We start from the raw sequence: 15,348 nt of genomic DNA on the forward strand, positions 1-15,348 counted from the left end.
CCTGCATTCAACACCCTCAACCTGGGGCAGTGCCACTTTCTCAGGGAATATTTTGGATTCAGATATGCCCTGACCAGCAACTGTGGTCCCACACTTTTGCATCTGTGCCAGCCCCAAGTAGAGGCCCTTCCCACAGCCTGTTGATGAGCCAAGGAAGAGAAGCCTCTCTAGTTTTATGGAGGAGGGCTCAGAGACCCATTTACAAGCCCTTATAAATTCCTATTGGCAAGAGAAAGAGGGGACTGCAGTGATGTTTGGCTTGTGTTGCCACATCTTCCTTCCACATCCAATAACCAAGAAAGCCCTCACATGCCACGGAGAAAAGTACTTGAGAGCTACTGTGAGGAGCTACCAGGGAAGGGCTCTGCATGATGCTGAAGGAGATTTAGGTTTGGGAAGCACGGTGGCATAGAAATTGCCATCAACCACACAGAGAAGAGTCAGCACGGACTTCTGGCCAGCAAATGTGGTCTCCTGCCTTCACAGAGAGAAAATCAAACCTTACTTAGCCAGCAGTCACTGCCACTGTGAAGGTGGGCATCAAGGAGTTGGTGCAGGCAGGGAAGTGACAGGGATGATTTGCAGGGTGTGGCTGAATGTGGCTAAAAGCAAGGCTCTGCCCCATTGTGTGAGGAACATTTTTCCTAAACATAATACTAACAGAGGCTTTGTGTTATCTTAAGTCTTAAATTTTAGGTTAATTTGAATTTGCTGTTCTAAAGCATGATATCATTATTGTTTCCTTTTAGAGGGATTTCTTTTACAGCTAGATGGCTGGTTTGTATTCTGAGAGCTCAGCTACACGATACCACAGCTTTTGAGGGGATCTCAGGGATTAATGTACTAAATTTCTGTCTTAAATTGTATTATCTGCTTTTTCTATTCACTCTGATGTAAGACATTTCCCTTCCTGCTCACCATCCACTTGGCAGGAAATGCATTTTAGTTGGCTAATTAAATATAGCTGCATTGTACATCAAATATCACCAATAATATACGGCAGCAATGTTATATCCACTAGGAGAATGAGTTGTACTACATCATTCCTACAGTACATCACTGGTAAGTGGCTGTGCTTCTTTTAAAACATTGCTTGGCAGCAGACAGAGAACATCAGGTGGATTTGGGGTAAGGGGGTACTGTGATGATGAAAGCAAGGACTCTCTACCCTGTGTCATCTCAAAGGTGATGCTCAGCCCAGACATGTGCATGCAATACCTGTCCTTGGGCTTCTCCCAGCCATGTTTTCAGTGCTTGTTTGAGTCTTTTACTCCTCCTCTGCCTCTCCTAGGTATCAGTTAGTCTCCTTCTCCACATTTTACATCCACTGGCATAATGCAAATAAATGTTCCTCTATGCCTGCTATGTGCAAGTTTTGGGTCAGGCATCCTAATACACACATCAGAAGCTGCTGTTATTTTTCCATTTTGCAGTTTCCTTAATAGGAACAATTAAAGTTACATGCTGATTGAATACAGTGTATCCCAGCATTTCGAGATATCATCTAACATAAAACAGCGTATGTTTTCATATGTGCACTTTTTTCCTCCCAAAGGATTCTTGCATCTGTCACAAGCTGCAAACACTGAATGATTAAAATTGAGCCTTTTCTGGAGCAATCTGTGGAAGGCATATTGATAACTTGCCTTCTCTACACATCTCAGTGGAGGAGAGGAGGGAAATCTTCGCTAAGCACAACAGCTAAATGTCAGCTGATAGAGGAAATCTGTGGGATATTTAGAAAGCACAAAGTGCAGCCAGTGTTTGTTCTAAAACACAGAGAAGTAAATAAAAGCTGAGATCCTTTAAGTGAACAAAGTTGGAATTGTTCCAAAAAAGTACTCCTTTTGAGCACGCTAAATTATTACCTTGTTCATGAAGTTATGATCTCTGTGATATCAAAAATCCTGCAGAACTGACCCACTCTTCTGTCCAAAAGTCATTAAAAATGGTTATGACAGGATGCCAACAAATATTAAGTACCTATAAGATGGGTTCCCTCTCTATAAGGTGGGTTCCTAGCAATTGTCAGTACCTGTCACCAGGTTCACTTGGGCACTGAAAGATGAGACCAGTGCTTATGTTCATCTACACTGATTTTTTTAATGGAAAGCTGAGGAACAGAAAAACAAAGCTGTAAAAGAAAATACATATTAGCATTTAGATTAACAGTTGTTATCTCAATTTCTCATCACCAGACAATGGTGAAATACACGATGCTGGTTTAAGAATTTTTCAAAAAGGTTAAGGGCTCCTTGAATTCAAAAGGTTGAGAAACACTGGCCTACAAGATAAATGGCACCAGCTCTGACATGTGCTCCATATCCTCAATACATCTGGACTCTAGCTGGAATTAAAATTCATATTGCAGCAGCAATTAAAAGACAGAACTAGGTCATGAGCTGTTGTTCTAGGCAATGTGCTGGTAAAGAAGAGAAAAAAGAAGCAGCAAGCAGCGCCTGTCCTAAAAATTTCAGCATTAAGAAATCCAGAAACGCGAGATAAGAAAAAGAGGAGAACACGATAGGAAAAAAGCAATTTGGGTGTTTTAGCAGCCCCCTGCCGTGCACTGAACTTTTCACCAAGCGAAGGCCCGTAGCTCTGGGCACTTCTCAATGTTCATTACGCCATTGAGTTCCAAGGAAAGGACAGGGAGGGAGGGAGCTGGCACCCACTGCTGTGCTGGGCACTGCCTCGGCACGCCATGGCTGCACGTGCAGTGTGTTTCCTTGCACCTCCGTTCAGCACTGCTTGCAAGAGGCTGCTCTGCGGCTGGAAGGTTTCAGCAGAAACCATAGCAACCCTCCTAAATCTTCTGAAGCAGCAGTTAGCAATTTGCTGTGTCCGTTCTGGTATGCAGCTTTTTCTTTTCTCCCATTAAGTTCCGTATCTCCCCACAGCTATTATATCCTATATGGAAAGGATTGTATGGGAGAGAGATCCAGTGCACTCGGTGGCACATCACACCCAGCATGAGCGTATAATACGCTGTATTATACATATCCAATTCCAGATATAGGAAATGGAATGAAATCTTTTTGCTCTAAGTCTTTTTTTAAATGGTGCTTGGAAATGCTGTACTATGTGTTGCAGGTTTCACTGTCCCTCACTGCAGACTGGTTCTCAGGTGGTTTCGTTATACTCAGGTATTATTAACAAAGGTGATGGCCTGCCTCCATTTCAGTGAGTGTCTCATTTTCATTCACTCAGTCACATGAGCAGAATGACACTTGGACCGCATTTTAGCAAAGCAAAAATCAGCCATGTAGTTATTGATTAAACCTTGCTTTCAGAACAATTCAGCCTGGAAAGCAATCTGTTAACAGAAACTGACTATGCAGAAAGAAAGTATTCTGAGAACTTTGCCTGCTAAAGCATGGTATTAATGTGGAGAAATAAATCCAAAAAGGCATTTTAAATAGATGGAAGAAATAGCCTCAGCAACACAAAAGAGCTCTTCCATTTCAGTTGAAATTCTGGAAAGAGGGCTGATCAGCTGCCTCAGGACACTGTTCCTTATCTCCCTGACTGATACCTCCCCGGTGTTACACATCCTTGGTGCTGTTTCTATCAGTGTCAGTTGGGTAGGACTCACCAGATTCCCTTTCCTTCAAAGGGACTCATTCACAGCCACACAAATGGAGAAGTGTTTGCCAGCTGTTAGGTAAGATGTGAAAAGCAGCAACAACCCTTCTGGTGTGTCCTGGCAGCCCAAGTAAAAGCTCACCAACAGCATTCAGAGCAGCTGCATGGTGTGATGCTGCAGGTGGGCTCTGAGAGAGGAGGAGATGCTGGCATGGTGACAGTGGGCTCCTTAGTGCAAAGCTGCTCTTGGTGCTTATCTTACACAGCCCAAGAGATGCTCCATGCTACACATGAGAAGTGCAGCTATCCTGACCCTACTGCTCAGCCTTCTGTCATTAAAAACTTTTTTTTTATTTTTTCCCCTCAGTGTTTACCCAGGGCTATCCTACAGATACAAGGGAAACTCTATCATTTTCTCTTGATACAATTTATAGAATCATGGAATGGTTTGAGTTAGAAGGGATCTTTGAAGGCCGTCCGGTCCAACCCCCTGCAGTGCACAGGGACACCACAGCTCCATCAGATGCTCAGAGCCCATCTCCTGACCTTTGGTGGCTTCAGGGATGGGCACCACCACCTCTCTGGGCAGCCTGAGCAGTGCCTCACCGCGCTTATTGTAAACAACTTTTTCTGATATCCAAACTAAAACTCCCCTCTTTCAGTTTGAAGCCATTTCTCCTATCACAACAGACCCTACTAAAGTGTCTCTCCCCTTCTTTCTTACATCCTCACTTGAGATAATGATAGGCCGCTGTCAGGTCTCTCTCTTCATCTTTCAAAAGACTGCCAAAATAATTGGCAATTCTGTCACTGTTTATTATGTCTGCTTGGCACCAGTACCTTATCTGTTCCTTACAAAGCCTACACTGATGTTCTGATCAGCAGAAAAGGGTTAAACACAAGCAAGAAAGACGTATTTTAAATGGTGAGACATCCCTATGCAGGACCCCAATTATTAATGGTAATGCAAGAACAAGAAGTCAGGATACCACACCTAGCAGAAGGCTGTGCACCCTTTGTGGGGAACGGAATAAAGTTCAACAGCAGTAGTGTTCTCTGCATTCAAAGCCAGGCTGGACGTGGCTATAGGCAGCCTGGTCTCCTGGTTGGTGACCCTGCACATAGCAGGGGGTTGGAACTGGATGAGCATTGTGGTCCTTTTCAACCCAGGCCATTCCATGATTTGTGATTGCTGTAGTTGTGTAGGATTTTCCCTGCTGGTTACACCTGGTGGGCTCCCATGCGCCAGACCTGCCAGAAGTAAGGAGGTAACTGTAATTCCACAGCAAGAACAAAGCTCTCTGAAATGCACTGCTGAGAGATGGGAAAGCACCAAAAATGACAAAGCAGTTGCTACAGAAGAACACCATGGTATTACACAGAGGAATTCACGCCAATTGCTTGATTTTGACTGCAACTAAAAAGGTTTTTTAAGATCCACTCACAACTGCAGTGTCCTGCCAGTAACAGATTAACTCTTTCATCAACTCAGGGAACAACTAAAGATTAGTGGAAAGATAACGTATTTCTCTCTCCGGGGCCACTGATGCCTCAAACCATGGAAACATCAAATGGTTTCCAGCAGCCATTAATTACTGTAATGGTTAGAGGGAGACTAATAATGCTCCTCATACAGCTTCTCTGAGCATAAGCAAATTAGAAAAAAAATCAAATAGTTTAACCTTTGAAAGCATACTATCATTGACTGCTGATAACACTAGAGAGCATTTTGAAAGGCACCACTGTCAACTAATGAGTGAAAATGAACACACTCTTCCAGCTCATTGCACTCACAGCACAATGCTGCGACGCGTACGACAGACGAGCTCGTATGCCTTCTTGAAGGCTGTGAAATAAAAAGTTTTCAAAGCATGACCTTTTGTAGTTGTTATTTAAGCACATCAAGGTTGACATCCAGGTTCAGAACTTCCCTTTCTATAGCTTGCAATGAGTTCATCACTCGCAGTCAAGCAGGAAAGACTGCAGCTCTCTTCTCTTGCCCCCCTCCTGCTCTGCTGCTTAATAAATCCAGTCTGGCTCGGACACCACCAGGTGTCACAACTGGGTGCACACAAAACAGAAACTGCTCAGGAGTCTGGCTAATTCCTTAACTGATTAGCCCGCTGGGAGGAAGAAACACACTTTCCCCAAGAACTATGCAGCGGAGGATGAGTCTTTCACCTCATTAATTCTGCATGCCATGGGAAGTGGGACTGACGCGTTACCATCGCACACGACTGTGATTAATGCAGGTTACACATCACTGATTGAAATCTGAGGCAGGTTTGGGCTGGGGACCACACACATGGCTTTGATTATGGTTGTCCTCTGCCCATTTCTCCCTCTCTGGAGAGACAGAGACAAAATTGCCATGTGAAACCATACCAATGTTGTATGAAAAAAACAGTCTTGAAACATGCCCAGGGGAGATATCAGCTTGGGTTGGACTGGACCACAAACAGAGTAAGTGCTGCTGCTTCTCCAGTTCTGCTTCAGTCACAGGTTTACTGCAATGGAACAGATGGAGGACAAGTAAATACCTTTTACAGTTGGTAAGCACTGTAGTTTTATCTATGCTGTTGTCCCATTTAATATATATAGTCTTACCAGCTCAGCTTTTCCACTTGGAAACTACTAGTCAGCTATAAGCCAATCATTAGGGTAGTTGTATTGGTTTATGGACATTTGATAAGGATCAAGATCAAACTGAGACATCTGCAGGGGCTGTGCCACCCTTCCACCAGGGAAGGCTCTGCAGTCCCATGTATGGTGCTGCTGTCCCCAAGGTCCTGCATGCCACTAACCCAAGTCCCAGCCCAAGGAAACACCAAATCCAGTTTGTTATGGGGCTCAGACCTGAGGGACTGGTAAAGTAGGTGTTGTAGCCAGCGCTGGTCTTTCCCAGGCCACCCTCCCAGCTTTGCTCAACCTGCACATGGTGCAGGCCACATGCTGGCTTTTCCGGTCTTTCTGCTTTCTCTGCCATCAGCTCCCAGCCAGCTGCAAAACAAAAGCTAGAATATTTCCTCTGCCTGCCCTTTAAAGCTTCTGCCTACTGCTTGGATCTGCAGGAACCTCAGCAATGCCTGCAGCTGGGCTGCCTCTGTGTCCCCCACTCACAAAGAGTAGAAATATCCATCTGACACAGAGGGAATGCTGCCAAACTGCAGAGAACTTTTTCTTTCTGTTCATACCATCACCTGCAAGGTGAACACCCACTACTCTGCTCACAGGGAGCTTGTAACCCTGGAAAATAACAGGGAGCACTCACCCTGCCCTAGGTGGGAAGTGAGGAGAAAGGGGATCCTCTGCTGAAAGAAAGCATGAGAGTGGCACGGCAGTGATTACAGAAAACACCTCTTACTATACCTGACTTCTGTTCACAAAGGAGAAAAACTGACTGTCCTGAGTCACCACAAACATTATTTCTGATTTTAAAAAATTGCCTTCAGCTTTCCATAGCCATTGAGCCCAAGTGCTGAACTTCTGCATGACATCTCTGTGCAAATAGGTGTTTATAATACCTATTTAATACCTATAACAGTATACCTATAGATACTAAGAGCATACTGTACCTAATTTGCAAATACAAAATACCAAAACCACAGCCCATGCTGTGGAATGAAGCTAAACAGAAAAGAATCAATTCATTTTTGACATCTCAATGCAACCAACAAAAAGCCAACAGCTTCACTTAAGCTCTGCATATCAGCTGGAAACATCATCCATTACATATTTGTTTCATTTCTGCTTCAGTCCATTCAGGGTACGGACAAGAGAATATCTGCAGTGCATCACACCTCAGGAGTGACCACAATGGTTGTAGGATAACATTCATAGCCACACTGCAACCACTGGCATCCAGCACAAACTGAACGCAGGTTGGTGGCACAGAGCTTCATGACTATTTACACTTCTCAACCCCACTGTACTGAAAGCTTTTAAGTAATTAGTTTCCCCTCATTAATAGGTGTGCTCCCAAAGGAAGGGCTCACAGGTCCTCCCAGCCCCATCCCTGATTGCAGGGCAGGTCTTGTGGTGGAAAGCACAGAAGCACCAGTGTGGGCTGAAGACAAGGGGAGCATAACCACAATGTTCAGACAAATGTGTCCTCCCCAAGGCACAACTGCAGGCGTTGTTTTGGCAAGATTAGAAACTGTAAACAGCAATGAAAATATTCACAGAGCATTACCACAAAGCCCATGTACTTTTGTAACAGAAAGGTGAGCACAAATGTTCATCGACATCGCTTTTATGGAGCTCCACGTGTACTTGTGAGATAGGAGGTGTCACAGCGGCCTTATGATGAAGTGTCTCCTAACCTAAAGGAAGCAAAGCTTATGTACCTCACGTACCAAAACACCCTACAACCACAGCCACCGGGATAAGCAGTGCTATTCCACTGTGAGCACATCTCTAATAAAGCACGTTGGGTTTGCACTGTCTTACTGACACCCCCAACACATTATTCCATTTCTCTCTTATATGCTTTCAGAAGCTAAAGCGACATTTGGTAAAGTGTAATTTAATACGATCGCTTTAATGCATTCAAACACACCACTAAAAGCTGCGTTGCTAAAATTACCTTACAGAACATCCAGGTAAGACAGACACCGTTATCTCCTTGAAAGATATGGGCATCGTGCTACAGCACTGACTGATGCGAGTCTGTTGAAACCAGTAGGGTTACCTACGTGAATATGGATTGCTGCCATGATTAAGGAGTGCAGGATTACATTCATTGTTTGCATATCTCCTGTCGTTCACCTCTTTTTTGGTTCCTCTTAAAACAAAGGTAGAACATTTGATTACTGCTGGCGCTAGATATCACTGTGCTGCATTTTTTCCCCTTTAAAATATGGCTGTCTTTTCGATGTCAGGTAAAATGCTTTTATGATCAAAACAAAGAAAATAAACTAGCAACAGCAGAATCTGGACTATTTAATTAGAAGCTAAGAAATGAAGGGGAAGAGCTTATTATCCACAATCAAAACATATTTACGATTCATTTCATATTCACACTCCTGTTCACGGCCTCTCCTCCTGGGAGCTGGCTATTTTTATCTATTTTTTAACTGTGCCAAACAGTGAGTTACCTGAGAGCTCCCAGGCAGTGCTGATGGTCTCGCTATCAACAAAAATCCAGCAGACAATTGAGGTGAATATGATAGGTAGGTGGGCTGATCACGATTAATAAAGCAACAATTGTCAATAGTACCAGCGACTCTAGCTTTACTCCATCACTGCCAAATGCTTTATATGCAAAATATATCTCCTTCCTATGATACAGCAGAATAGTTAATGCTCTTTAAGGATGGCATGGAAGTCCCAGTTCCTGTTCCCAAACCAATCAGAAAAGTATTCAGCTGAAAATAGGAGAGCAACCGTGCAAGTTACACTTAGAACAAGGAGCCAGCATTTTCTTACGAAGAATAACAAACATTCTTTCAGGTTTCCCAGTCTGACGCTCATTGAATTACATCAGTCTCAGTTTGGGTTGCAAGAAATCAAATTTGGACCACAAACACATTTTATTTTAACAGCGTGTTACGTGGACTTGAAAATGCAAGTAAGACGAGTTAATTTTGGAAGGCTCGACTGCACCATCAGCGTCACTCCAAGTATTTCCTAAAGGTAAAACTGAAGTCACGGCACGCCTTCCTGGGCTGCTCTATTTTAAAGACAAAAAGAATGCACGCTGTTTTCAGACAGATCGGCAAAACACAACATGTTAAAGTTCCCATAAACGGGGAAGAGCTGACGACAGCTTCAAGAAAACGTCACAAGTGGCACAAACTTACCCAAGCGCGCTGCTCTCTGCCAAGAGCAGTAATTCAGGGTCACGGACATGTGAGTTACGAACGACCGCGCTTCCCGGCTCCATGTTGCACGGGGCTGAAGCTCGGGCTCCCCCCGACTGTGCTGGGCACAGGGCGGGCACAGAGGTTTGCTCCCTCCGGATGGCATTGGGTGCCGATGGCGATGGCTGAGCGGTGGCCGCCACTTGTTGCGCGGTGCCAGGGGCAGCCGGGAGCTGCGTGCCGGGCTGCGTGCCCTGCATTATTCATGCCTCCACCTCCCGCATTAGCATGCCGCTCAGGCAGCACAAATGGAGCAATTCATTTTGTCCTTTGTCTTCGGGAAAAGCTCGCTGGATTAATGAGGGTTATCTGTGATGATAAAACTTGGGCCTGCTGATTTATTTAGTCTGATTGGTGGGAATTTGTGTCCCTAAACGCAGGTTTTACGGCTGGCACATAAATTCTGCGGTGCATTCCTAGGCTCAGGCAGGCAGGCACGGTCCGTTCAGCTCCAGCAACAATATCTCGCTGCAGCACATGAATGTTTCATTCTCTTGACTTAAATATTGAAGCTGGGCTCTTTGTTTCTGAGTGCTTCTCAAGCAAAGTTAAGAGATCTCCAAGCGCACCGCTCGCATGCGTTCGTGCACATATTTCAGCAGTGACCCCTCGTGCAGACAAATATCCAACACCTGGCTTTCAAAACGTCCTTGTTCCAAATATGAGATAAGGGGAAAAGAAACTTCAACGTGCAATCTCCTTCTTAAAGAAGGCGTACGTGGCAGCTTCATTTTTAAAATGGAGTTTGAAGGTGATATTTTTCAGTGTGACATTTAAATTTGTATTTAACGTTATTATATTCCTCATGCCAACCATGTGTAAATCTGTAATAGAAAATAATAATTGATCACAAAATTAATACTTGAAGACAACTCAGGTTTTTTTTTTTTCCCAGTTACTTCTGTAGGTATGTAATGCATTATGGGAATATAATGGGAATATTAAAAGAAGCTTTCAGGATTTTCTTGGGAATGTTGTGTTAGGTTTTCTTATACCAGTGGCATACATATGTGCAGTATCCAAATAGGAGACTGGCAAATGAGAGAAAGTAGCCACAAAAATTATGTGAAGTTATTAAGGAGAAAGGTCTTAAAAACACGCAATTCAAGCTGATTTGCTGTGAAAAAGGACATTGAGAGTTAACTCAACTACACTATACAAAGGGTTTTACAGGGAGAAAATACTTCTAGTGGAAGTATTTCTGAGGTACGTGCTTCTAATGGAGAGGGAGATTACTTACAACAAAAATCATCTGAGTGCATTCATGACCTCCACATTGCCCAGATGCCTTTCTAGAAGATATGCTTTTACCAAACAAATAATACCAAGTTATTAGACTCAAAGCAGCATGGATTTGAGATCTGGAGAGCAAAAGAACAAATTCCTTAAAATCCTCTTTGCATTGTATTGTGTTCAAGTAGTTCACTGAAGTCTACAGAGCATGTTTTCCTATCAGTTGAGTGTAGTGGTTTTGATAGTCTTTAAATCAAAGAGTTATGCACTGATTTTAGGATTCATCCAGAGAGCCACTACATTGCAACGGTGATCTGACTGATGAACATTTTATGGCAGACTTTGCAATGTTTGCTGATGAGCCTTTGTAGTGTAACCCAAATGCACACGTGTTCCTCCCACCATATTCTCATGCTGGTTAAGACAGAAAAGATAAACAACATGGTATAGAAGAAATTGTTTGGTTTTGCCTGAAATCTGATAACTAAAACTTACTTTTGCCTCTTACATTCTTATTCAAGACTGAGAAAAGCACAACTTCATTCAGTTTCTGATGTAGATGAGATACAGTGACGCAGGGCTTTGAAGACTTTGATCACAAGCTTAAAACCATAGCAGAGATAGAAGAAATTATGGTAACCTGCTGGATGCTGGCATGAACTGGAATTTGTTCCAGCTTGCAGGCGCAGTGGTGCTTCAAGGTAGCACATACAGAGATCGCTCCTGAGGTCACATCTTCCCATCATGGATTTTTAACAAATGACATAAAACGTTTTCACCCAAAATAATGCTACTTCCCTGTGTTGAAGTGTTGAAAACGTCCTTCAGGATACATACAACACTAAGGGAATGGTTGGGCAGAAAAGGAGAAGATAGCCAGTCAGATGCTGGCCAATTCAGTCCTTTGAAACATTTTCCCTCAGGAGGTACCAAGACTGAATTTGATCTTCATTCTGTGTATATAATGATATCTCAGGCTGCAGCTGTGGAGGGGATTATTCAGGTCAGTAACAGCGAACAGCTTCAGCAAGGAAGTTGGCATGGCCTGCACCTTCTCTAGAGGTCTCCAGGTAGATGATGAACAGAAATGAGAGCAATCAAGAGCTACAGAGAAGGAAAAGGGGACAGCTGTCTATTGATGCTATGCAAGTTTTGCCTGAAAAATTGATTGACACAGTTGTAGCTCAAACTACCTATTCAGCCAATGTCACGTATGCAAGTCAGTGACAAATTGTGGTTGACTGTGCTTGAAAGCTACAGAAATGTTGAGTAGCACAAGCAGGAAGATGGGGTTCCTATCCATTGCCATCAAAATATCATCTTTTAGTGCTGTTGACAGTTTAATAGCTACTTCTGTACACTGGAGCGCATTGTGAAGTACTGCCACTATATTATTAACCTGGGCTGGAACTTTCCTGTAAATGCAGAGCAAAAACCATACATATTGAGCTTCTGAAATATTTTAAGATTAAAGGTATGCTATTCAAAACATGAGTATTCTCTCTCTAATTGCATTTGATGAGGACTTGATAATACTTTAACCCCCAATCACATTATCGCCATTTTTTCAGATCAAATTGATTTCACTCCTTTTAAACATGCAGCCGATGGTGTTCAGTTCAGTTTCAAATAAAGCATTTTCAATTCCACTTGCTTCCTCTAGGAATTTGAGATGGGATGTGGAGGAGCTAAGCAGCCTCCCTCTGACTAGCGAGATACAGCCCAGTGTGTTCCACTGGGGGGCTAGCGGAGCCTCATCCCTTCAGCAAATATTCACAGCGGATAGAAAATGTCTTTGGGCAAAGTTGCATCCATGTATGTAATTACTTGAAATCATTCCTAGAAAAGACCAAGTTAGATCACACCTTTGAAACGGTTTGCATGGCCTCAATCTGTCACAGTTCAAAACAGACGTGTATAATATTACGGAGATTAAGCATATTGGGTAGCTGAGGATGGACACGGTGATTGTGTGACTAAGGAAAAGATTTGAGATTCGGGAGACTGGGATGTGACTGTCTATTGATACCTTTAAATTAGCTATCACTGTACTATCTGGTTTCTGTCAAGGTACTGCGAAAAATCAGTGAGATGCATCTAGGAGGTTAAGGAATCAATTCTCCACTTTTCCCATGGGCTGTCCCCTCCCTGTTGGCTGTCGTTCAGAGTGTCACCTCAGTTATTTGACTCTCTTCTGTTCTTTCTCACAACTGGGAGGCAGCACGTTCCCTCCTCAGAGGGCCCATGGCTGCCAGCTACCCATGATGTCACCTCTCCAAGGCAGCCCATCCATGGCTGCCAGTTACCCTGCATGGCACCTCTGCAAGGCAGTTTGTCCATGGCTACCACGTACCCAAGGTATCACCTCCCAGGATGACCGGTCCACAACTGCCACCTACCCAAGGCAGTCTTGCAGGCTTCAGGATGGTGCTCAGAGGTGGTGCTCATGGAACACGATGCCAGGAGGGCCTCCAGTACACAGGGAACAGCACTGTTAATGAACCCCAAGAGCTGAAAATGGGGTGGCAGGCATGCCGAAGCGAAGGTTATGCATTCTGCACTGACATTATTCCCCATCTGTTTTTTTTCTGAAGTACCAGAAAAACAAAGCATTACAAAAATGTCAAGCTGTGCGAAGAAAAGTCGAAAGCCAGAAAATTCAAAGTTAATGCTGATTCTTTAACTCAAGTCATTAACTCAGAGGCATGCCTGAAGTCTGGGGCAGAAGCCTTAGCTGAACTCTCGCTGGTTTGTGTAAGTGGCTCAGTGTTGGCGCATCCGAGGGGGCACAGACTCACACGGTCTGTGAACACATGAGGGGAATGGGGACTGACGGAGCTAAGAGACTGGGAGTCACTGTTATGGGGGAAGGGAAGAGCAATCAAGAGACAGATTTCTGGAGAAATTGGGTAAGGAAAGGCAGCGGGAAAGAAGAGATAAGCTCATCCTGGAGACTGGCAGAAAAGGCGAGATTAGGGACACTGACAAATGAGAAACCCAAGAGAGAAGATATGAGTTAAAAGGCAGCGAGGGAAAAAGAAAGAAGTTTGGACAGAAGAGATGGGGAATAATTGTGAAAAACCACAGAGAGTGATTGGAGAGAGATTTGGATAGGGATCTGTTATCAATTTGGTGCAAAGATAGGGACAGGAGTGAAAATGGAAGAAGGACAATTTCTCTGAGGGGAGGAAAAGTAATTAGGAGAGACCAGAGAAGAAAAATCAAGAGAGAAAGAGCTCAGACTTTGTGGCAAAGGACAGAAGAGTCTGGGCATACTGGATTGCTTCCCCTTCTGTGGTGGGACAGGACTCAGGTCTCTGTGTTCCTCTGCCCAGGATGTTTGCATAGCTGAGCCCTGTCCTTGATGCTCATTCGCATTGCTTGCTAGCTCAAGTGTTTTGGAAGGTGGACCTTCCAAAGATCATATGGCAAATACAATTCTCTGTGCTGAGATCCCAGAAGTGCTGCTTATTGTTTCAAGAATTCAAAATACACACAAGAAAAGGCAAATAAAATAATCATTAAAGCTGCAACTTAAACACTTGAAGAAAATTCTAAGAAAACTGAGGAGAGATGGATTTTGCAAACCCTGTGATACTTGCATACATATATAGAGCCCTTCTGTTCCAGGTCTTTGAACATTTTGGCTCTTTGAAAAGACACACAGTTGGATGCTTATATTTAATTAAATACTTTTTAAGATAATGAGGACAGTAGCTTCAACATAATTCACAATTAAATGCAGTCAAACCCAAAATTCCAAATTGCTCTTATTCAAATATCTGTTTCCAGCATCAGTAATAGCCTATACAGTTTTCAATGAAAAGGGAATCATAAAACTACATCCCAGAGTTTACAGCTGTAATAAGAGCAGATTTATGGGCAATAAGAAAGTATCTATGTGAACCTTCTTGTGCCTCTTCCTACTAATGGACTAAAGCTGAGACATCCCCCCAAATGTCTTTAATGACTTTAAGCACTTAATTTAACGAAACAGGCATTTCAAACAAACACAAACTACTATTCCCCAGCCACCGTGTACATAAAACAACCATTATTTTTGCAAGATTAATAAAGTCACAGGTGAGTTTATAACAACCTAATTAAAGCGTAATTTAAACCTAAGAGCAAGGCTATTTTTGCATCAGCTCTGAATCAAGACAAAGAAATATAATCTGCTAATGAATATACGGTACTCTTTTATGTATAATTCCTTTATGTATGAAGACACTTTAGAAATCACATCCTCTAAGGATTTGCTTATACAGACACGCAATAAAAGTGCTAGTGTAATTTTTCTCTTGAATAAACAAGAACGTACTTTCTGTTCCATCATGCAATCCATGAAATTAAGGAAGACCAGTGAAATGATGAGAAAATAATTGTAGCTAGAAAGACAGAGAAAAATACTGATAAGTGGATTGAAGGGATAGTTTGCCGGCTCAAAATTCAGATGCATTACATCAAGGAACTAAATATTTGCTCAGAGTGCCATTAACCTTTTCCCCCCCTCCCCCTCCCCGTAGTAGAACATGGTGTTACAAGATACTGAGTACATTCAATGGCACTAAAATTGGTGGGAAATGAAGAGAGGCAGCTCTTCCCCCAGCTGCTCCTGGCTGCAGGCTTGGATCCCTCAGAAGCTCACTTCATCACAGGCAAAAACAGA

At 43.2% G+C, this 15,348-nt stretch overlaps 1 protein-coding gene across 2 annotated transcripts in view; it reads right to left on the reverse strand.

Moving 5' to 3' along the window:
• The window catches only part of C8H10orf90 (chromosome 8 C10orf90 homolog), a 64,286-nt gene extending 54,063 nt beyond the window's left edge, over positions 1-10,223 (reverse strand). Inside the window, exon 1 of one of the 2 annotated variants that reach the window (XM_010714841.3) lies at positions 9,387-10,210. In XM_010714841.3, the coding sequence (XP_010713143.1) occupies positions 9,387-9,552 (166 nt within the window). In that variant the 5' untranslated portion in view covers positions 9,553-10,210. Of the gene's footprint in view, positions 1-9,386 lie in introns of both variants that reach the window. The other variant, XM_010714845.3, reaches the window with a different exon arrangement.
• Between the last annotated feature and the right edge of the window lie 5,125 nt (positions 10,224-15,348).

This window comes from Meleagris gallopavo, chromosome 8 (assembly GCF_000146605.3).
Source record: "Meleagris gallopavo isolate NT-WF06-2002-E0010 breed Aviagen turkey brand Nicholas breeding stock chromosome 8, Turkey_5.1, whole genome shotgun sequence".
In the NCBI taxonomy this organism is placed as follows: domain Eukaryota; kingdom Metazoa; phylum Chordata; class Aves; order Galliformes; family Phasianidae; genus Meleagris; species Meleagris gallopavo.